The sequence below is a fragment of the Miniopterus natalensis genome, chromosome 6, assembly GCF_054644295.1.
Source record: "Miniopterus natalensis isolate mMinNat1 chromosome 6, mMinNat1.hap1, whole genome shotgun sequence".
Taxonomy (NCBI): domain Eukaryota; kingdom Metazoa; phylum Chordata; class Mammalia; order Chiroptera; family Miniopteridae; genus Miniopterus; species Miniopterus natalensis.
This window is the reverse complement of record NC_142086.1, coordinates 88,590,807-88,614,489: the sequence shown is the minus strand read 5'-3', so window position 1 is coordinate 88,614,489 and position 23,683 is coordinate 88,590,807. Positions and strand designations below refer to the sequence as shown.

General features: G+C 51.9%; 1 protein-coding gene across 1 annotated transcript; it reads left to right on the top strand.

The window, feature by feature from the left end:
• Window positions 1-13,182: 13,182 nt before the first annotated feature.
• On the top strand, window positions 13,183-21,081 carry TMEM50B (transmembrane protein 50B). The gene is made up of 6 exons (XM_016213525.2): window positions 13,183-13,343; window positions 14,483-14,595; window positions 16,290-16,357; window positions 18,633-18,725; window positions 19,721-19,778; window positions 20,887-21,081. Exons 1-6 carry the CDS (start codon window positions 13,245-13,247, stop codon window positions 20,930-20,932), a joined length of 477 nt encoding a protein of 158 aa, XP_016069011.1. The 5' UTR covers window positions 13,183-13,244; the 3' UTR covers window positions 20,933-21,081.
• Window positions 21,082-23,683: the final 2,602 nt, after the last annotated feature.

Sequence of the window (23,683 nt, the reverse complement as noted above, 5' to 3'; positions counted from 1 at the left end):
AGATCTGGGGCAATCTCCACAACTATTAGAGGGACAGAGCTTCTATTTAGCCCATTTGGGCCAGTAAGTTGTGCTGGCTGGCATCTATTCTGATGGGAAGTCAAGTCACCCTCTTGTTAAATATTTCCAACCTCACCCGGACCACAGGCATTTGGGAGGTGGGGCCAGGCAGGCTGGGAGTTTCACAATGTGCAGGGCAGTGGACCAAAAAGAGGAAATTCTCCACATCCTCCCCAACATCCAAACGTCCCACCAGACATTCACCTGGGTGAAAAGTCTGCTTGTAATCACCTAAGCCTAGAATGGAATTGTATTTACATATAAACACAACATAATTTTTGCGTGATTTTAAACACACTAATTTTTTTCCCTCCCACAAATGCAGCTACTCTGAGAACTGCCTTCATTTTCTTGGGAATTTTACCAAGAATTGTACCCCATTTTAGAAAACATTACTGATGGAACCATGGCCGACGGCATTGGACCAGTACTACACCTACCACTTACCGCAGTTTGCACGTGTTACGTGGAACGCAAGTATGTACCAGAGGAGACTGGAGAGCTGTTTTAATTTAGAAGCAAATATTACTAAGTTACTGGGTGTTGTAGCCAACATCCAAGATGACCCCCCAATTTCCCCCCTTTCTGATAGTCACCGTTTTGTGTAGTGCCCTCCCACAGTGTATGAGAGTTGGTCTGTGTGACCAGTAGGATACAGCAGAAGTGACGGTGAAGGTCCCTGCTCTCCCCCTCTGGGGTCTCCCACCTGGGGTGAGCCAGCTGCCATGCCCCAGGCAGCCATGTGGAGGGGCACGTGCCCAGCAGCTGCGGCCTGTAGCCAGCAGCCAGGTGGGTGAGCCTCAGTCACACCTTCAGGTGCCTGCAGCCCCAGCTGACAGATGAACCGCAAACTCACGATCATCCTGAGCCGGAATAACTCAGCTAAGCCGCTCCCCGGTTCCTGACCCTTAGAAACTGTGCAAAATCATGAATACAAGTTTGATGTTTTAAGTTGCCAAATGTGGGGATAATTTGCTATATAGCAATAGATCACTAATATAGCAGACGTACGTGAATCTCAGTTTCATCAATAAGCATTACTGATGAACTAATGATAATGATAAACATATTTCATATGTGCTACTACCCTTCAAGTGTAATATTAGTCTTTTTAAAAAACATATGTTTTTGTTGATTTCAGAGAGAGGAAGGGAGAGGGAGAGAGAAATAGAAACATCAGTGAGAGTCATTGATGGGCTGCCTCCTGCACGCCCCATACTGGGGGTCAATCCCGCACCAGGGGCATGTGCCCTGAATGGGGAATCGAACCGTGACCTCGTTCATAAGTCGCCCCTCCAGGGGGTTAGGAGGGGACCTAGATGCCTGTGTCTTTAAAGTAGGAAGAGACCTGACTATAAGAAAGCTAAAAATCCGGGTGGATGGCCGGGAAAAGCGTCAGGGCAGGTGTGCTGTGTCGGACACCTCGGGTTACAGTACTAGTTAGTAGTCCTGGACCAGTGACTTCACCTTTCTAGGCCCCATAAACGAGCGCGGGGACTGCAAAGGGCATCTGTGCAGACCTGGGGCTCCTAGGACCAGCTGGAGCCCCTGCCCTACTCTGGGCGGGTCGCCCCGGAAAGGCGAAGAGAGCCCCGCCTTCTGGTGTGGGGCTCCCCACGCACGTGATCCCGCCGGCGCTGCACCTGACCGCCTGGAGCCCGGCCGCGGCCGCCCAGCAGCCCTGGAGGCGCCCGCCCGAGAGGCTGCGGATCGCGCCGCGCGCGGAGTCCCGCCGGCTACGCGCAGAGGCCCGGCTCCCAGTCCTCGCCCCGCCCCGCCCACTAGAGTCACGCCCCGCCCCCGATCCCCGCCCCGCCCCCAAACGGCCACTTGCTGCGCGCCGATTGGTCGCTGCTGTGCGCACGGCGCCCCGCCCCGCGGCGCTCCCCCCCGCCCCGCCTCGCCCCGCGGCGCTCCCCCCGCGCCGGCCCTCGGCTCGCGGCTCCGGGGTTGAAGCGAAGCGGAGTCGAGCCCGCGCGGCCGCGGTGCAGCCCCCTCCCCTCTGCGCGCCCCTGGGGTCGACGTGGGCGTCGCGGAGCCGGTGAGTGCGGTCGGCGGGTCTCCGGGGAGCGAGCGCACGGGGAGGCGCCCCCGGCCGCGGGCCCGGCCTGCGGGGTGCGGCGGCTCCGGGCGGAGCGGGCCTGCGGGACTGGGGCCCCCGCCGCCCCACCCCCGGCCCTGCCACGGCCCCCCCCACCCCCCCGGCCGGCCGTGGCGTGACGCGCCCTGACCCGAGGACTGCTGCCCCGCGGGCTCTGGGAGGGTTCGCGGGTCGAGCCCGCCAGCTTCCCCGGCCCGCACGGGGCGTCCGGGGCCGGCTCGGGGCTCCGTGGTCCCTCCCGGTTGCTCTGAACCTTTGCTGGGCTCGTTGTCAGCGTGGAGGAACTTTTCCGACTCGGTCTGCGTGGCGTCAGGAGAGGGGATCGGCGATCTCTAGAGCCGGCGTCTCGGCGTGCTGGGTGTCCTTTCGGAGAGGTCGCGGCGCAGGTTTGCCGCTGGGGATGGCAGGTGTGCGGCGGGGACCGTTTCATCTTCACCCATAAGTTGGCCTCTGAGTCAATGGACGTGAAAGGTAGATATGTGACCTATAAGCCTAGCGTGTGCGTGTGTGTGTCGGGGGAATTCAAGCCTCCGACCGGAATGACTGTCATCAGCGTTACGCTCCTCAAAGGCGTGAGTTTCTCCCTTCGCAGTGGCCACCTCCTGTCCCAGACCCGCCTGCCGAACTCGACCCGTCTCCGAACTGTTCCCTTGGCTCCTGCTCCCAGGCTCGGCGCCGCTTTCCCGTCATCTGCAGTCGCTTCTCTCCCATCATCTGCAGTCGCTCCTCAGTCGCCTTCTCTTCTTTCAAACCTGCGTAGGTTTCAGACGTAGAAGAAACGTTAAACATTCTTACCGGTAACAATGTTGCAAGACTCTGCCTTCTCTCTCTTTTTTTAATTACAGTTTACATTCACTATTACTTGTATTAGTTTCAAGTGTACAGCCTAGTGGCTCCTCCTTCTTAAAGTGAAAATCAGAATTTATTCCGAGCGTCGATGCCTCTGGAAAAGCAGGTTTCCCGGGAGCAGGGAGAGGGCGGAGCTGTGCCCTGCGGAGGCGCGCCCCCCCCCCCCGCCCCCCGCCGGCCGCCGGGCAGCCTCGGCCCGCCGGGCTCGCCTGACCGCACTTCTGGATCCAAGATAAAAATTAATGTATCCTTCCGTTTTATCTTTATTTGCTCCTTTTAACGGATTACAGCCATATGTTCAGGTCGTAAATTTCTTTTAACATCACAGAAGAATTTCAAGTAAGAACTGTATGCAGCCTAGAAGTACATCAAGTAAAAAGTTAGAATTCCTTATTTCTTCGCTTTGCCCCTTTTCATACTGAATTCCACTCCCTAGAAGGGGGTCATATCATAATACTGTTGGGCACCTGGCTTAATATAAGGACGCGTTTTTGTATCAGTCCTGTGGACCTACCTCGTTTTTAAGATGCCATTTTTTGGAGTACTCTCAATATATTTATCAGCCCCTTGTTGATGGACATTTTGGTGGTTTCTGGGTGTTAGCCCTTAAAAGCCTTGCCTGTAAATCCTTTTGGCATTATACAATAAGTTTCAAGTAGATAATTTTAACAGATCAGTAAAAACGTAATGTTCTTTTCACCAGGAATCTTTTTATAACAATTTAAAGGCAGGAGCTAATTCTGTTTGATCTGAATGCAATTTCTTAGAAGCTGTGTAACCTTTTATATTTAGAGATTGAATCAAGAAAATCTTGAGGCCCTAGCCTGTTTGGCTCAGTGGTTAAAGTGTCGGCCGTCTAACTGCAGGGTCCCTGGTTCGATTTCCGCCAAGGGCACGACCTCGGTTGCAGGCTCGGTCCCTGGCCCAGCTGGAGCAGGAGGCAACCAATCGATGTGTCGCTCTCACATTGATGTTTCAATCTCTCTCTCTCTCTCTCTCCCTTCTAGTCTCTCTGAACAGCAATGGAAAAAATATCCTCCAGTGAGGATTTTAAAAAAAGAAAAAAGAAAAGAAAAATTTGAGGACCAGGTTAAATAATGGCAAATTTATTAACTTTGTTACCATGTGGTGTTGACTTAAAGTTATCCTGACTCATTGATTGTCTTGGCAAGAATAAACGAGGGGGCCTTCGGGGAGAGAAAACACTCGCCGACATGTCCTGTGTGATACCGTCTGTGGTCATCCACTCGCATGTCCACAGGGAGAGAACTTCTTGTTCTCTCTTTTTAAATTTTTTATTTATTGATTTTTAGAGAGAGGAAGGAAGACAGAGAAACATGGTTTGGCTGCCTCCTGCACGCCCCCTACTGGGGATCGAACCCAGAACCTGGGCGTGGGCCCTACTGGAAATGGAACCACAGCCTCCTCATTCATGGGTCGGCCACCAACCACTGAGCCACACTGGCCGGGCTCATGTTCTCTTTTTAAATGTTTCCTTTATTGCAAAATGTGTCTCAGGTACAAAAGAAATGTGTAGAACAGATACACATATTTTATTTAAAGAATACTATTATGATGATCATCACCGTATCTACCACAGATTAAGAAGCAGAACATTTGCATCTTTCTTCCAGAAGCAGCCTCTATCCTGGTTTTTTCTGTTAATCTTTCTCTTTTTAAAATTAGCTTCACAGCCCTGGCTGGGTGGCTCAGCTGGTCGAAGCGTCGTCGGGTACACAAGCAGGCTGTGGATCTGAGTCCTGGTCAGGGCACATTCCTAGGCTGTGGGTTCCGTCCCAGGGCTTGTACAGGAGGCAGCAGATCCATGTGTCTCACGTCTGTGTTTCTCTCTCTCCCCTCTTCCTCTCTCTCTAAAATCAGTGAAAACATATCCTCAGGTAAGGATTGAAAAAAAATCTTTGCACATTAATGTATAAGTACATATACATTTACACATATGTACATAAATGTGCACACACACATACACACGCATCCTAAATAGTATACTTTGTTTTGAAAGAGTGGTATTAAAAACAAAATTCTCGTACAAGTAGGTAGCGAGCATGTTTCAAAGCTTTCCCCGTTATTGAGGGTGCCTCGGAGAGCTGGCTTTAAGAGGATTTAAGGATTAGGTATTTATGTAGTACATAGGGAAAGAAATGTCTCAATAAAATTGCTGAGTTACATATAATTGGCTACTGTTCCAAAGAGCAACAAAGTCATATCTTTGGGATTAATTTTTTCTACCAGGCTATAAAATCTAAACATCATATTAATTTTTGCAGTTAAACTCAAACCTTACAGGACTATAAACTGTGCCTTTATTAACATTGGGTTTTTCATTAAATAAACTGTGGTAATAAAATTCTCGCGCCCCCCCCCCCCCCCCATCGCAGATGAGATCCAAACAGGCTTAATAGAACATGCTAGAGCTTTTTAAATGTGAGATTAAAATTTTGTTTCCTAATTGTAGGCCCAAACCTGACCGTGAGGAAAGGACTGTATTGTCACCATTAGATGGAGGCTTCCAGGAAAAGTTGAGCAGAACAGAATGGCTTGGGCTTCCCTGCCTGTTTACGGGGCCCTTTCTGAGGGAGTCCGTGGGCAGCGATAGGAGTGGGTCCCGGGAAACGAGGTTCACCACCATCAGGGCACCCGGAGGGCGCCAGTGAGGACCACGCTCTGCAAGGACAGCAGGACCCTGGTCCAGGGGAGCATGTGGTCGGCGAGGTGGGCCGCTCGCTCCCCGGGCCTGCCTGCAGTTAGCAGGGTGGGTCGAGGCAGACCCCTCCTGTGCAGGAAGCGACGGTCCCCTGCTGACACAGGCTGCAGGGCTTCAAGGAGAGGGCGCGGCCTCAGCCCAGGACCGCGGTCAGGCCAGCCCAGCTGAGGCGGGCGGGAATCTGGGCCAGTTCAGGGCGCTCAGTCCCCGAGGGAGAAAGCTGCTGCGGCAGCTGGGACAGGGGCGCCTGTCCGGCCGCTCACCCTCCTCGCCGGGGGCACAGCGGCCTCTCCGTAGCTCTCCTGTGCTGGGTCTTTCCTGTGCCCTCTTTATTGACCTGGTAGCACTCAAACTCCAGCAGCTCCTGACAAGAGTAACATTTTTGGGAGACTTTGCCTGTCCGACTGTGTTTTGAATCTGCCGTGATACTTGATTGATATTATGGCTGGTAATAGAATTTTAGTTGGAAATAATTTCCCTTCAGCATTGTGACCTTGTTGCCCCGTGGTCATCTTGCCTCTGGTGCTGCTGCTGAGAATTCCTTTGTATGGGACTTATTTTTTTCTCTCTCTCTGCAAACGTAAAGAATCTACACTTCGGAGTGTTTTAAAATTGAAAATGATGTGTCTTAGCGTGGGTCTGTTTTCACCCATCAGGTTGAGTATTGGACAGGCCCTTTAAAACCTCTGTTCTGGGGAAGTTTCTTGAACTATTTTGTTATGTTTCTCCCTGCTGTTTTCTTTGTAGTCTGTCCTGAAACACCTGCTATTTAGATGTAAACCTTTTAAAGATCTTCTAACTTTCTTACTTGTTTTCTTCTGGTTTCCACCTTGCTACTTACTGCTAGATTTTCTTAACTTTTATTTCCCAGCCCATGTATTTGGATTTTTTAAAAAATTTCCATGACCACATTTTTAATTTCCAAAGGCTACTTTTTAGTCTGAACGTTTCTTACCACAGCACCCTGTTCTTCCCTGATCTTAGCCAAAAGGCCAAGAAGGCGCATAGCATCCGATTCTTGTTTAATAGGTGCACTGTGTTCTCTTATCTCTGAGATTATCATGATTTGTTTTAAGTTTTCTTTCTCTGAATAGTTTTCCACCTTCCTGTCTGGAAGGAAAGTGTCTGGCTGCCAGTTTCCTGAGCTAGGACAGGGGAACAACAGCTCGTGTCCTATATATATATATTTTAATTTCTCTTTATTGATTTCAGAGAGAGGAAGGGAGGGGGAGAGAGAGAGAGAAACACCGATGATGAGAGAGTCATTGATCGGTGGCCTCCCGCACGCCCCCTACTGGGGATCGAGCCTGCAACCCGGGCATGTGCCCTGACCAGAAATCTAACTGGCAGCCTCTTGGTGCCTGGGTCGGCCGACGCACAACCACTGAGCAACACCAGCTGGACTGGGACCGGGTACTTAAATCTGTGAATCAGTTACATAGAGAAGCAGTAGAGGGGGGAATTTACCAAATAACCCACATTTTGAATAAAAGTTGTTAAGGATATTACTGAGGGAAGTCATATAGTTCTAAAATTAAAGTCTTTAAAAATCTATGCCCCCTGTCCTTTACTTTGACTTTTAGATTTAAATCTTCTGCCAAAATTGGTGGTCCTTACCTGCATTTTATTCTTGTTCTGTGTAACTCACAAGTCAGAAGGCGAATAAGCATTCCCTGAGATTAAGTATGTAAAGTATCTTTTCCAGAAGTATTTAGCTGTCTGAATGATTCATGCACTTGGATTTAGGCCTATAAAATATTCCCAGTGTGAGAGCCTAGGACCCGGGTTTATAGCAGCCCAGGGGAAAACCTGTCCTCCAGACTCCTTGGCCAGGCTTGCGCCTGCAGCAGTCACCACGCAGTGGCCCCCACCGGGCCGCTCCTCGGCTTCCAGGTGACACCGGGCTCCTCTGCATTGGGGCTGTTCCTCCTGCTCTCTTCCCTGCGGGTGGTGGGAAAATAGCGTCTCTGCTTGAACTGAAACGGGAGCCCCCGTGAGGCTGTGGGGTGGGCGGCAGTGCAGGGCAATAGCGGCCGTGAGCCCAGACTCTGGAATCAGATCAGAAGGCGGGGCCTTGGCCGCCCTCCGGCTGGCGGTGTGACCTTGGCAAGTTAACCTTTCCCCAGCCCTCTCAGTAACGTGGGCGGTCAGAGCGGCCGCCTTGGCGCGCCGAGGGCTCCGTGGACGGCCCACGGAGGGTGCCTGGGTGTGGCGCGGGTGGTCTGTACCCTGTAGGCCCCTGACTAACAGCTGTGACCGGAGCAGTGGTGGGGAAGATGCGGGTTTCCTTTTTGTTTCCTTTCTGTCAGCTTGCTTGGCTCTGCCTGCCTAGACCTAATACCTGGACTGATCCTTCTATTTTGTTCAGCTTCTGATTTTTTATAACAGATTTTTTTAAGTGACACACATTGGAATTTAATCTCACAAAGGTGTTAGTTGCTTTCTCTGCTTGTTTGTTCATCTCCCGCTGCTGAGGGCTGAGTTCTGTTCATCTTTGTTTCCCCGCAGCCCCGGGCTCCCGGGGGACGCGCCGGGCAGTTAGCGTGTGCCAAGGAGACGCGGCACGGTGGCAGCTGCCACCCCAGTGCGGCCCGGAGGGAGTCAGGGCCCGTCCACGGTTCAGCTGCCACCCAAGTACTGGGCGCCTCTAATTTGTCCTCCTGCCTTAGCCCCTCTCCCAGTGGTTGCTGCCTGTGTCCGTGTCCGTGTCTGTGTCCGTGTCCATGCCCGTGTCCGTGTCCGCGCCCTTCGCCACCTGGCGTCCTCAGTCACAGCAGGTGCGTTGCGCTGAAGGTCCTGTGCCCCCTCCTGTAGTGGCTCTGTCCCGGTGGCGCCGGGCGGCCGGAGTGAGGCTGACGCAGCTGCTCCCTGCCCCCGGGACTGCGTCACTGTTCCCTCACCCAAAGCTCGCTCTTCAGCCCGCGCCAGCGGCCCCAGCGCAGCCCCCCCTCTGCCTGTGGGGAAGGAGGGCGGCGAGCACCCTCTGGAGCCCCGCGGGTGCTGATGGGCCCCCCTCCCCGCGCCCACAGCCTGGAGCGGGCCTGCAGGGCCGCCGAGCGTCCCGCCTCCTTTGTAAGTCACACTCGCTCCGGTGCTCGTGTGTCACGGTTGCTTTCATGCTACACGGCAGAGTGGAGTGGCTGTGACAGGTCGGTTGGTCTGCAAAACTGGAAATGTATGCCATGTGGTTCTTTTTAATTTTTATTTATTTATATTTATTTAATTGATTTTTTTAGAGAGGGAGGATGGGGGAGAGGGAGAGACAGAAACATGGACGTGAGAGAGACACATCAATCGGCTGCCTCCCGGGTGCACCCGGCCGGGAATCGAACCGCGATGGGACTGCCCTCCAACCAGCCGCGCCGCGCCCGCGGGGCTGCACTGTAGCTCTTCACAGAAAGCCTGCTCATCCCTGCCTCAGAGGGCACAGTTCAGACTTGAGTGGGCTGAAGACTCTTATGATCTTGTCCCAAACAGGTTCATCACCATCTGTCGTTCAAATACCTTAAACCCTGTCCTATTCTTCGGAGCCCACATAATTTTGCATATTTTATTCCTTCTTTTTCATCTGTCAAACTCCTCTTTATGCTTCAAAACCCAGCAAAGTTTGTTCTTCCTAAACTCCTCCCAGCACGTAGTGTCCTATAACGGTTTCTTCATATTTTTATTATAGCATTTTTGTTTTATAGCCCACAGTATATGCCATTGATTTTTAACCTTTTTTGTCTCATGGCACACATAAACTAATTACTAAAATTCTGTGGCAAACCAGAAGATACATTTTTTGTTGACCAGACAGAAAAAAATGAGGTATAACTTTGACTTATTACACTGGACGGCTATTGTTGTGCTGGCTGTTATTTTTTAACTTGACAGTCTCAGGGAAAAGAGGTCATTGCCCCTGACTGAAGAGTCAGGTGTTGCATGTTTTAAAAATTCTTGCTGCCATTGGCTGAAAAATCGCTGGTATATATGTATATAGCACGTGTCGTAATGTAGTTATTTGTTCTTCGGACAATGTCTATAACTAGACTATTCTCTACATTGATTGTCTTAATCATTTTTATATACTCAGTGTCCAACACTAGTAACATTTAACACCCAGCAAAGAGATGGGCGAACAAACAGATGGTAGCACAGAAGTTTGGCTAAAGGAAAGATTTCTGAATTGGACGTGCTTGGGACTTGGGTGCAGGTGGGGTTGCTCCGACCACGCGTGTATGTTCAAGCGTCTGGTGGTTTCTCCTTTGCTTCTGAAAGTGTCCTTTGGTTCCCTATGTAAGCTGAGTTTTGGGAAATGAAAGTTTGACATTTGAATCACTTAAAATGTCCTCTAAAAAGGACATTTCAGATTTTCTTTCATGAGGAGTTACCTCTATCAGGGATGATAGCTGCCGAATGAGAAGGTCTGTGGGCCAGACCAGTAATCCTTAATTCAGTTCAGTAATCTTGGCTTTTTAAAAAATCGGTCCCAGGGTCCGTTTTGTGGGAGAACATACCAATAATTTCCTTGACCTAAAAAAATCTTCGTAAATTTATTAAAAGCAGTCACATAGCACATTATCCAAGAGGTTTCTCAATGGGTAAGAAGCATCACAGCTCATTGCGCTAATTACAGTCACTTTTTAAAACGTCATATTTAAGAAGCTGTAGTTCATGCTCCGTGCAGCGGACTGTGAGGATCGTTAAGGAAAAGCGAGACAAGCCCGAGGCCCTCGCCGTGTGTATGATTATCTGTGAGGGCACCGGTATTGGTCCTGCAGCATTCTTACATATGTCTCTGCTTAGATACGTAGAGTAATTCTTTTTTAAAAAGGAAATAATGCTTTGGTACAGTTTTAACAGCCTGCTTTTTTTCACTTAGTCATTGCCATTTCTTCATGCCATTAAATGTTTTTCCAACGCAGATTTTTTTTTTGGTCTGCATTAAGTAAGCTATTTTACTTTAACATTGAGTCTATGAGTGAACGTTCAGATTTTCTCCGACTGGTTGCAGCCTTCAGTGAGCCTCCAGAGGCCCGTTGTCTTGGATTAAAGGTTGTGTGTGTGTGTTTCCACTTTCAGCTGGGGAGCCAGGGTTTGTATCTGCTGTCAGTTTCCATTCGGTGAGGACCGCGCCGTGATAAAACACGCTCATCCCTCGGCAAACGCCAACCACGAAACCCGCAGGCAAGTCGGCCTCCGCTCTCCCTCACCTCCTGCCTAAGCGCCGCCCTGGGGACTGGGCTGGGGCCTCAGCTCCTTTCTCCTTCAGGTCCCTCGGCCGATTCTCATCACAAACCACAGCGGAGCCCCAAGGCCCCCCGGCCTGTGTCAGTCTGCACTGTGATCTGCCCTTACCTGTCTCCAGACCCATTCCGAACCCCGCTGCACCCTGGTTCTCTGGGGCCAGCGAATTCTTCCTTGTGGGAGCCTGAGGGGCCTCAGGGCGTGTAGATAATGCACTTCCCCTGCTCTGCCCCTTTCGCTTCCTCTTAATCTAATTAACTTTGCTCAGCTTTTAAATTTCAGTATGTTTTAAAATGTTAGCGTTTCCTTCATAGTAATTATTTGTATTACTTTGATGTTTCTTTGACCCTCCAACTTGAGCCCAGCAGGGATCAGTGTGTGGAAATAGCTATGTATGTTTATTATAAATAGCTGTAGAACTACTTAATAGGTTAGTATAGGGGAAGTTCATTTTATAAGAGGAAATAAGACTTGTTTTAAACTTCAGATGTTGTCTTAAGTTCACGGTGACCTTCCTTATACTTACTTTTAGCCAGTTAATATTTAATCTTTGAAAACTGTTCATTTCCATGTCTGCAGAATGTCCTGATAAAATGTGCCCGTAATGCATGCAGGCCAAGACTTCAATGTGGGTAAACTTTTACATGCTATAAAATACACAGATCTTACGTGTACACTTAACTTTTGACAAGTGTGCATCTGCATAACCCCTCTCCTGGCCAAGGTGTAGAACATTTCCTTCACCCCACAAGCTCCCATACGCAGCCCTGGGCCCTGTGGGGGACCCTGGTTAGCTCGCTCTCCTCAGGCTCATTTCCATGGAATCGGACAGTGTACGCGCTTTGTGTCTGCCTCCTTTCACTTAAATTATGTTTTTGAGATTTTTTTCCGTGTGGCTCTGTGTGTCAGTTCATTCTCTCTTGTTGAATAGAATTCTGTTCTCTGCTGCTGCCTTAAGGTAGCTCCGGAACAGCCTTTTATTCTGCTCTGGTGTCCGCGGGTCAGGGTTTGTAAGGGCACAGCCAGGAGGATGTGTCTCGACTCCACACACCTGGGGCCTCGGGGACGGCTTGGAGTCCGGGCCGATGCTGGGCCGGAGTGGCCTCCGCTAGCAGGGTCTGCTCACGTCTGCCAGTGATCCTGGCCGTTGGCTGGGACCGTACCTGGAGCTGGGGCCGGAGGCCTGCACGCGGTCTCCTCGCAGCACTGTGGCCTTGGATGTTTTACGTCACTCGGAGGACCAGCTGCAAACAGCGTCGCCTTTTGTGATGCGTCTGGGGTTGCAGGGCGGGGGTTCTATAGCTTCACTTCTCTGCAGCTCAGCCCCAGGCCCTTGTTACTGGGCGCAGGCAGGGAGAGGGGCGTCGGTGCACCTCTCAGTGGGAGAAGCGCCATGGAATTTGCAGACGTGTGAAACTGTCATGCTCCCTTATAGCAAGTAGTGAGTCCCCTCGTGTCCCGGCACAGCCCTGCCCTGGTGTCCCAACACAGCCCTGCCCTGGTGTCCCAACACAGTCCTGCCCCCGTGTCCCGGCACAGCCCTGCCCTGGTGTCCCGGCACAGTCCTGCCCCGGTGTCCCAACACAGTCCTGCCCCCGTGTCCCGGCACAGCCCTGCCCTGGTGTCCCAACACAGCCCTGCCCTGGTGTCCCAACACAGTCCTGCCCCCGTGTCCCGGCACAGCCCTGCCCTGGTGTCCCGGCACAGCCCTGCCCTGGTGTCCCAACACAGTCCTGCCCCCGTGTCCCGGCACAGCCCTGCCCTGGTGTCCCAACACAGCCCTGCCCTGGTGTCCCAACACAGTCCTGCCCCCGTGTTCCGACACAGTCCTGCCCCCGTGTCCCGGAACAGTCCTGCCCGCATGTCCCGGCATAGTCCTGCCCGCATGTCCCGGCACAGTCCTGCCCGCATGTCCCGGCAGAGCCCTGCCCCTTGTGTCCCGGCACAGTCCTGCCCGCATGTCCCAGCACAGTCCTGCCTGCATGTCCCGGCACAGTCCTGCCCCCGTGTCCCGGCACAGTCCTGCCCACGTGTCCCGGCACAGTCCTGCCCCCGTGTCCCTGCACAGTCCTGCCCACGTGTCCCGGCACAGTCCTGCGTACATCTCAGTGGAGATTCGTTTAATTTTTCTTCTTAACTGTAGTAGTTTTGGACCTAAAGTAAATTTGTGTTAAAGCCTTAAGAGAGGAATGAGACATTTCATTTCTTAAAAATATTTCCCTTCTTGTCTTTGCAGTTGTGGAGCACAGTGTTGAATGAGAAGCCCGTGCGCGCGGGGTGGCGATGGCCGGCTTCCTGGATAACGTCCGCTGGCCGGAGTGCGAGTGCGTCGACTGGGGCGAGAGGAGGAACACGGTGGCTTCCGTGGTAGCAGGCGTGCTGGTGAGTGGGGGCCCCGGGCACTCTTAGGCGTCACCTCTCACCCCAAAAGTTAACGCGGTTTCTTTGAGCTGTGACTGCCCATTCAGAGCTGTTTATTTTGCTGTTTGTATAAATAATGACCACAGCTCTAGATGCTGTTACAGAACAGAATGGGGTAGGTAGGTCCTGGGTTCATCTGACTTTGTAAAACCTTTTCTTAAAAAATATATGTTTTTATTGATTTCAGAGAGAGGAAGGGAGAGAGAGAGAGAGAGAGAGAGAAACATCGGTGATGAGAGTCACTGACCGGCTGCCTCCCGCAGGCCCCCGACTGGCTGGAGCCCGCAACCCCGGGCCTGTGCCCTGACCGGGGATCGACGCTGAGCCGCACTAGCTGGGCCCAACTGCATTTTTTGAAGCATATTTCAGTTTTTATTACATTTAAAAAATTCATCTCTTTCAGTATATAGTTCTATACCTAAAGTCCAGTAGAAAAAAATAAATTAAGCACAGCAGGACCTAAAAGTAACAGTGAAGCATCCTGCACACAGAATTCTTTCAGGTGTTTCTAAGTTTTTCTCGCTCTTTATGGTCGTCTCATCTGCACTTAATTTGTTTATGAAATTCATTAGCAACTTGTCTAATTTAAGTGCATTCAGCTTAGTTCACATAAAAGCATTACAGTTTGCAAACTTACGTTCAATCAGGTTACACAGTGAATCCCGTAGTGGGTTAAATAGCTTTGGAGACGTGGGCGCGGACAGCTCACTCGTGGAAGCAGAAGCAGGGGGCATATCAATCAAGGGAGGATCTTCAGAGAGGGTGAAACACCCCGGGGTGGGGAAGCAGGGTGTGGGAAGTCGGCTGAGAGTCGGGCTTTGGGTGGCAGAGCAGACGGCCCGTCCCCGGCCACCCCGTTTTCGTCTCGCGCTGAGAGCGGAGCTTCAGGATCTTGCACAGATCTCACGGGTTAGGCCCGTGCCCCATGCTACGAGGGCTACGTAAACAAGCGTTCTTATTTTTTATTTTCCAACATCCAAAACTCGACGTAGAACTACCTTCCCTTCCACACATGTGGCCTGTAGAGAAAGAGGGACGTCCCAGAGCAGCTGTGAGCCGGGCCGGGCCCGCGCTGCTTCGCTGACGCAGGCGCTCTCCAGTTTTTCACAGGCTGGTGGGTCATGATCGACGCGGCCGTGGTGTACCCCGCGCCGGGGCAGCTGAACCACGCCTTCCACACCTGCGGGGTGTTCTCCACGCTGGCCTTCTTCATGTGAGTACCGGGAGGTCCTAAAAACGGAGTTTTCCTGAAGGGTTCATGCTGTCTGCTACCTGGAATAACTTTTTAAGTTAATTGATGGGTTCCTCTTTAACTGCTAAATAAGTAAATAAATAAATACATCCCCATTTTGTTGAGCTGTGAAAACGAGGACTGGCTGCTGAGTTCAGTCAGGGAGCGTCGCAGCGCCTGGGAAGGTCGGCCTGTGATTTTCCTCCTCAGATTTGGCTAAACAGGTTATTTACCGTATTTTATTAGTCCCAAGGTTATTTTTTATATTTTAATATCTCCGAATATCAGGGTGCTTTTTATAGTCCATGGTATCTTATAATTACAGTTGATAACATTTTTTCTTTCTTGACAGTTTAAAAAGTAATGGTGAATTTTAAAAATCAGTGCATCTCAGAGTTAATGAGATATGTTACATTTCCAGGTTTTTAGTAGTGAGCATTGTCTTACCCTCTACTTTCACCATGGAGGGTTGTTTTTAAAAATGGGTTCCTTCACTGTGTTTGCCAGTATTTGGCGGGGGGGGGGGGGGGGAGAGGTGCAGAATCGGTCTCAAATAAGAGGGAAATAGCTTTTTAAATTTTTTTATTGTTTATTTAATTTATTATTATTATTACTTTAAATCCTCACCCAAGGATATTTTTTCCAGTGCTTTTCAGAGAGAATGGAAGGGGGGGGAGAGAAAGAAACATTGGTTACCTCCTGCACTTGCCCCAACTGGAGCCAAACCTGCAACCGAGATATGTGTGCCCTTGGCCAAAATCGAATCTGAAGGCCGACGCTCTAACCACTGAGCCAAACTGGCCAGGGCAGCTTTTTTTTTATTAAGTCATTTTCAGGTTTATCTGTTATCTCACCTCATAAAAGAGTTTGAAAGCTTTTCATGGATGTCTTTTTAAAAAAATTTATTTTAAAGTTTTTATTTTATATTATTTACAAAGTAAAAGTTTTCCCCTTAACTTAAATGTTGAGCCACTGTAGATAGTAATCACTCCATCAAACTTGATTTATAAATAATAACCCATCAGTTTGATGGTAAGAATTTGGTGCCCTGACTGGGAATCGAACCCAAGCCCCTTTGTCTATGGGATGAACACTCTAATCACAGCAGCCAGGGCATGGATGTCTTTTGATAATTAAAAAATATGCTAGACATGAAGATTTTTAGAATTTTCTTCTGTCAGGAATTTTTTAAAAGTTTAAAGTGTAGAAGATGGAAGTACTTACGTTCGTTCAGGGTGCTAAGAAAAGGCGATCCCTGCCACAGAAGCACTTACACTGCAACAGTGGAATAAAGGGTCTGACTGCTCTCCAAGTGGATCAGAGAAAATCGCTCAGCACAAAGAGAAACCTTGAAACTCCTGTAGCGAGAACCGTAAATGGGCCGACACACACTGAGTCGCCCATATAAATGTACACCAGGCAGAGAAACCAGAAGAATGGCCCTCTCCTAGTCTCTGGGGCCCAGTAATGTAATCTCTTAAAATTAAGGGTGTTTCCTGGGCGTACTTAGGAAAGACTAGCCGAGCACTTGCCTCGGCCAGGGTGTTAAGTTGGCAGGAATGTTCGGTTCCTCAGGTGCTGACTCCGGTCGGGAATGCCTGCCTTCTGCATGGTAAGTAAAGCCCGTGACCATTTCAGCCCCACGGGAGCTCATGGATGATTGTGTGTCGTTCCAGGATAAACGCCGTGTCCAATGCTCAGGTGAGAGGCGACAGCTACGAAAGCGGCTGTTTGGGAAGATCAGGTAAAGGCCCACGAGGGCCCCCAGCAGGCAGAGCGGCCTCTAGGGAGCCTTCCCGAGGACTGGCAGCGATCGCGCGGAGCGTGTAAAAGTTGACTTTAAAGAAAGTTTTAGTGTTATTTGAATCCTTAAGAAAGTGGAAGTTTCTGCTGGGAGTGGCCCTTTGTGTCAGGTAATACTGCCCAGAGGGTACAGAGAAACGGTTCCCGCGCAGAACCGGTGGTGTGGGCTCCAGGCTGCTCCGCCGGGCTGGTGGCGGGTGGGTCTCACACCCCGGGGATGACCAGCAGCGCCGCCTGCGGACGCGGAGCGCAGCGAGGGCCCCAGGGACTCAGACTCGGCGGCGGTCCCTGGCCGCCCTGCTGGCCCGGTCGCCACCCGCAGGCTGCACCAGCGCAGCCTCAGGGAACGTGCTGTGTGTCCACCTAGAAAGCGTCCTTTTGGAGCGTGAGTTCCTTTGGATCGCCACTCAGCGCTGCTTTCCCTTTCCTCGGGTGTGACACGTTCGCCGGAGCCCGGGAGCCTGTTCCGCGGAGTCGCGCTCCGGGGGAAGCGCGGGCGGGAAGCTCTGTTTCCAGCCTCCGAGGCCCGGGCGGGGCACTTGTGGCTTGGCTGGAATTTGGGGTAGGGTTTTGGAGATTAGGTGGGGATTTTGAAAGATGATTAGGGATATTAGGAAATACTTACAGAAAACTTAGTGTGAGCCAGAGACTGTCCCGAATGCTTTACACACACTGACTCACCTGTCACCATGCTCCCACGAGGCAGGGGCTCTCACTGTCCCCACTGTTAGACCAAGGAACCGACGCACAAAGAGCTTAAGTGACTCGTCCGAATTCACAAGCGAGGGAGCGGTGGAGCCCGACTGAGCTCTGCATTGAGCTCTGACCGTCCGGCTCTGCGCCCGGTCGCCAGCCACCCTGCGGTGCTCTTTCTAGGCGAGGAGCCTTTGGTCTCTGTCTGGTGTAGTCATGCGTATGTGTCAGCTTGATTGAGCATAATTTATATAAAATATAAAATAAGACTCACTGATTTAAAGTGTACGGTGTGGTGAGTTTTGACAAACGTATGGCGTGTGTCACTGCCACCACATCACGGTGAGAGCATTTTCCTCCAGAAAGTTCCCTCGCACCCCTTGTGCTTAATCCTGCCCCCCCGCCACACCCACCTGCCTTCTCTCCCTATAGCGTGGCCCTTTCGAGAATTTCATATAAAAGGAGTGATAAAGTAAGAGTCATAACACTTTACACCAAATAAAGGAACTCTGAAGAGCTTAGCTTTTTAAAAAGAGTTTTAATTAAAATTTGTTTTTGGTGGTCAGAGCCCTTCGCATGTGATCTGCTCCGAGCACGTTTTAAGTGCACAGCACAATGTGGCTAAGTCCAGGCACGGTGTTCGGCAGGTCCCCAGCACGCACACGCTCCTCTAGGGGGCCGGTGACAAAGGACAGGCAAGCCTAAGTTAAAAGTGCACGTGTGTGTGTGTGTGTGTGTGTGTGTGCGCGCACGTGTGTACACGTGTGCCCAAGCCTTGTGCCCCGGCCTCGGCAGGTGGGGTCGGGACTGGGGGAGAGCACAGACCGAGAAGCACGTATTAGCGAGTGAAACGTGCAGAGAGCACAGGATAATTAATGTGATGATTTTTCTTTAAAGGCTAATGTTACTGGGAACTATTTTCTTTGGAAAATGTCATCGTAACTTACCTGAATTTTTAGCTTAAAGGCAGGACTTGTATTTGCCCCGGGTGTCTGGATCCAGAGTCCGTGCTTCTAGCCTCGCTGAGTCCATGACTGTTCCCTGCGCAGCTGCGTGTTTCTGGGCGGGGCACCCAGTGCGGGCTCTGGGGGCTTCAGACATCGAGGGCGGGCTGTTCGGTGGGCTTGCCCCCGTGTCGCACCGTCTCTGACGGCAGGCGTTGAACACCGGCCCTGACGCACTCGCGGCCTCGCTCCTGCGCGGCGACGGCCGGCTGAGCGACATCTGCTGGTTCTAATAGGCGGTCACTTTGATGATATATACAGCAGGGTAAATTTTCAGGTAGGGTTTAACTCATCGACCTAGTCAAATAATTACTCGTGGAGCTTGCCTAGCTTAGTTCAGTTAGCTATTAGGTCTCTAGCCAGGAGAAGGGTCACTTCCCTTTTAGTTTTTTAAAATCTTCGTTCCCGACCCGTTACAGCAGGTGCGCGCACAGCAGCGTTAGGCTAGCAGCGTTTCTAGGGCTTCGCCTTCCTGGGACAGCTGCCGAAGGCAAGCTCACGCGCCTGTTCTTCACGCAGGTGCTCGAGTCTGGCTCTTCATTGGTTTCATGCTGATGTTCGGGTCACTCATTGCTTCCATGTGGATCCTTTTTGGTGCATATGTTACCCAGAGTAAGTATCTGCTCCTCCTTTGCTCATAGGGGACATTCAGATGTGCCCTGTATGTTCGGCCTGGTCTGTTTCTCCCCCTGGAGTCGGTTAGTTTCATTCTCAGGCCCCCTGACGCTGCGAGTCCGTGTGAAGGTGCAGGGCGGTCAGTCAGCGGGAGGGCGGCTGGGACGCGAAGCCGCCTCCAGAGCTCCTGACGTCCTCCCTTGCCCCGGGCAGCAGGCTCTGCGCTAGGGGCCCATTCCTGAGGGCGTGGCAGTAAAGCGAGAAAGCCGTGCGGGTCCCCAGTCCCTCCTGCACGGCTCTGAAACCCCAGAGTGCTCACAGCCACTCTTCTCGTTACCAGTTTGGCAGCAACACCAGACCTAAGAGACGTGGGCTCATTATAGTCTTCGTTCCACTTAATCCGTCTTCCAGTGAATGTGGCTGCATTTGATTGTGGATGCTGGTCCATAGCTGGCTGGGTTTGCTATGTAATATTTATACCCAGTGTTACCATAGCTAGAACCATAGCAGTTACTTAGACAAAAAGAAAACCTAATAAGTTTGTTGTCTTTTTTTTTAAAATCTTCACCCGAGGGTATTTTTTCCATTGCATTTTCAGAGAGAGTGGAAGGGGGGCAGAGAGAGAAACATCGATGTGAGAGAGAGACATCAGCTGGTTGCCTCCAGCAGGTGCCCTGACCGGGGCCGGGGATGGAGCCTGCAACCGAGGTACGTGCCCTTGGCCAGAATGGACCCTGGGACCCTCAGTCCGCGGGCCCACGCCCTGCCCACTGAGCCAAACCGGCCAGGGCAAGTTCACTCTCTCCTATCCAGAGTGAGAGCCGCCCTTCGTTTTGGGCAAATGAGACGAGCATTTTCTTATTTCAGGTTCACTGTTGGCGCCTTAGAGTTAAGGAGTCGCAGCAGTGCTGTGCGAGGCGCCGAGCGCGTCCCAGGAGGCGCTCACTGTCGCCGCCAGGGCCTTCTGTAACCTCCTGTTGTGCTTTGTGCAGATACTGATGTTTACCCAGGGCTGGCGGTGTTCTTTCAAAATGCACTTATATTTTTAAGGTAAGTTGCCTGATTCCTTCACCACACTTAGAACACCTGCAGAAATGTCACCTTTCTTGTAAGAGCAGCATGTGCGATGGGACGCGTGTGAATCCCTTAGATTAGTTTCAGTGCATGGAAGGCGGGCCTTCTGCTGCGCAAGAGCCTGCTCCCTCTTTATTACCTTAACTCGCTGACGGGTCACGAGACAACTCGCGTCTGCACTTACGTTAATTTCAGTCATTTTAAGGTCTGAAAGCAACGTAGAGTTTTAAAAGAGCGGAAAAGTAGCCAGTCGCACGGGCGAGTTCTGGCTCGAAATAGCCGGTCAGCAAGGTGCTGACTGAAGCACCAGGCGGTACCTGGCGCCCGATGCTCAGGCGTCACTGCTCCCCGGAGAGACCCAGGCTGCTGCTTCCACTCACACACACTATGGCCTATGTGCCAGCGAGGCCCGGTGTCTAAAGCACGTGTCTGGGTCCCTTCTGTCCCCCTTGCGCGGCTGATGTTTCCGATCCACAGCCAGCGCCCGGCCCCAGGGTGCCCCGTCTCACTCCTGCCCCCGCACTTTGCGGGACAATCCCGGCTCTTGTTTTGCAGCTCAGTTCAGCCACCGCTGGCTCAGGAAAGCCTTGGCCTCTCACTAGGTCAGACCCTCCGTTTCGCTCTCTTGGGACCACGTACCCGCCTTTATAGCGTTTTTTCTGCAGCGGGGACCTGACGGTCTCCCTCAGTAGACTCTTGGCTCCATCAGCGCGCACCCGTCTGGTTCTGGCTCGGTCGCGTCCCCAGCGCCGGCGGCACTCGCTGCGCAGCGCCGACCTGTGGAGTGAGCGGGGCTGCAGCCTGGGCGGCCGTCGGATGCTTCAGTCGCCGCAGCTCAGACACAGGCCCTGCGAAGGGAGCCCCCCCAAGTTCCCGTCCCACAACTTCCAGGCTTTAGGGCAGCTGTCAGCTACGCTGGCCGGCAGGGCCAGCCGGCTGCTGGGCAGGGCAGAGCAGACACGCCCGCAGTCTGCACTGTAGGAGCCGAGGCAGAGGCGTCGGGTCTCCCACGCACGTTAGAAAGTGAGTTTTCTGATGCCCGTTGCGTGTGCTTTTCCTCATGGTTTATTTTACTATTTTATAGCACTCTTATCTACAAATTTGGGAGAACTGAAGAGCTGTGGACCTGAGATCACCTCCTAAGTCACACTTTCCTCTGTCACGTTCTATTTGTAGATACGTTTTTTTATCTTTTAATATAGTTTACACATTGCCAAATGGAACAGACTGTACATTAAATGTTGTGTTTCTTTCCACTTTTATGCTCTGAATTTGGAAATAGTTTTATGAGTTTTCTGTTTGTTTTTTAATGAATAGATTGTTAATATGTACATAAGACCATGCAGATGGATGGTGAGTGCCAGTCTCTCATTCCCGACTTAGGGCTCGCCTGGCTCCTGAGCCAGGGCTGCATCATGTCATTGTAGAGTTAGCGACTTTGTTTCAGCATCTCCAAATTCCGGAGATGTTCGAGAAAGCACAGCTCCGTGTATCTGAAATAAGCCCGAGCCATTAAGAAGGGTATTTCAGCAAGTGGTAATTTATTTTGTCTTAAAAATGAGATTTTTTTAAAGGAAACATGTTTGTTCTTGTGTATTAAAGAAGCGTACTTTTATATGAAGATTTTTTAAATGCCCGAAGGACTCGTTTGAGAGCCTCTTTTAGGAACAGCTCCTTCACTGTGACTGTGTTCGAGGAGGGGTGGTGCTCGGGAGGAAAGCCGGGTTTTGTGTGGTTGCCGTGGAGAGACTGGGGGGCGGCTCCGCAGCAGGCGTCTCATAAAAGCAGCTCAGAGGCTCCGTCTCCTGGGTTCTCTCGACCGCTCTCTGACTGCAGATTCAGCTCCTCGCAAATCCGAGACAACTGCATGAGCCACGTGACAAAAGTGGAATAATTAGTTTCATGATAAAGCCCTTTTTTCAAAGGGAATTCTCGCCACCTGGTGAAAAATTAGGAGTTTCATCCGCTTAGTTCCCACTGCAGGCCTCTGCCCCAGCTCTCGAGCTTTGGGGGAGCACTTCCTGCAGATAGGTCTTTACCCTGAAAGTTCATCGTCCAAACACCTCCTTTGCTGGGTTCGAAACACGCCTTTGCCCTGGGCCTGTTCCTGCGAGCTTTCCATGGCTCGCTGGGCCTTTATTGCTGCTGTTGGTTTCCTTGGTTCTGCGGCTTAGGGTGAGGGATTTGATGGAGCCTTCGCGAGAGGCAGGATGACAGTGGCATCACCCGCAGCCCCGACCGCGGGCCTCCCGTGGCTCCCCCCCACCAGGGGCGCACCGCGAGGCGGCGCTGACCGCTGGGCCCCGGCCAGGCGCCGTCCTGTTTAATGCTCTTCTTTGGTGTCGCTTTTCCCGCAGAATGTCAGTGAAATTGTCTTGCTTCCAACGCACTGTAAGACTAACGACCTTTTCCATTCTCCTGTGACCTGTTGCAATAAATAATTACTCCTCGCACATCCTGTTATTAAATCTATTGGAGAAAGCAAACTCTAAAAAATTGGTGAGCTGTTCATTTTTTAACTGTTCAAATGGACTCCATCAAAGAAGCCGTTTGTCTTTACGAAAGGAGTGGAGGGGGCTGTTCCGTGACCTGCCCGCCAGCTGGACCTGCGAGAATGGGGACTGCTGGCAGCCGACCCCCTGCAGACCGAGCGGCGCCCATGCTCATCCTGACAGCACCTCCCCAGGCTTGTCCCGACCTGGTCCCGCATGGAAAGGAGTCTCCCGTACCTGGTAGCGTTCATGTTCTAGCGCCGTGACTGTCCCCCCACCCCCCACGACACTGATGACACAATGCTGGCCTGCGAGACTGGCCTCCACTGCGGGAAACCCCTCAGGCCCTGTGGGCCACCTTCAACAGGACGGGCTGTGAGTCCGCAGACGGGCCCAGGCCCAGGCCCCGTGGTAAAGTTGGGGGAATGGTGTGGTTGTGTGGGAAGGACCTGCGCGATCCCCGAGGCTGCCACAGACCGTGTGCTAGCCCGCCCCGCGCCAGAAGACGTGGAAGGTGCAAGATGCAGGCGACGCCTTCCTGTCGTAAGGCCCCGTTTCGTAAGGCCCTTTGCTGCTCTACTGCGACCACAGACACTTACCGGCAACTTTGTGTCCCCTGCGTAGTCCTGCCCCCTTCACACAGAGTGGAGGGGGAATGTTTGTCTGGGGAGGGTCAGACCCCTGCCCCAGGCTGATGGGGCAGGGATGGTGACTCAGGCTCCCCCCCCCCACGGGAACCCCTGCGCTTCCCCGGCTGCTCTAGACCCCAGTTCCTCCAGGAAAAGGGCCGTGGTCAGGAAGCTGGGACACCGGCTGAACAGGGTTAAACATTTTTTCCCTTAAAGTCTTTTGTGAGAGCTTCCTGTAGGTGTCCGTTATGGCATGTTTTCCACACCCGAGACTTGGAAATGCCCCCCCCGCCCCCGGGAGGAGCACTGAGAAATAGAACTTGGGGAAGCGGCTGCTATGGTGGCTTTAGAAGGACAGGCAGGACGCAGGGAATTAAGAGGGGAGGGAGCTTAGGTGTGGATGCCACCGGCCTCAGGGAAAGCCCGTGGCCAGCCTCACGTGCTAGACATCCCTGGTTTGGGAGCTGGGATTCTTGGGGCTCTACCCATTTCTGTTTAGGTGGGTTTACTTTTCCCTAAATCTGGCACTGCCCCTTGTTAGCTACGTGGCCCTGAAGCTCTTTGCCCATTTGTGGTGTTTGGAATTGCGAGCAGCACAGTGACCAGTAGATGTGTCCCCCCCCCTTCCCATGGCCCTGCCTGAAGGGTTGTTGCCTTCCCCATGGGATGGCTTTCTCACCTTTTGTCACAAGGTGCCGTGCCACCTTAAAAAAAAAGTTATATCTGGTTTTTTGTTTGGAACCTTCCAGTGCTTGCTTTT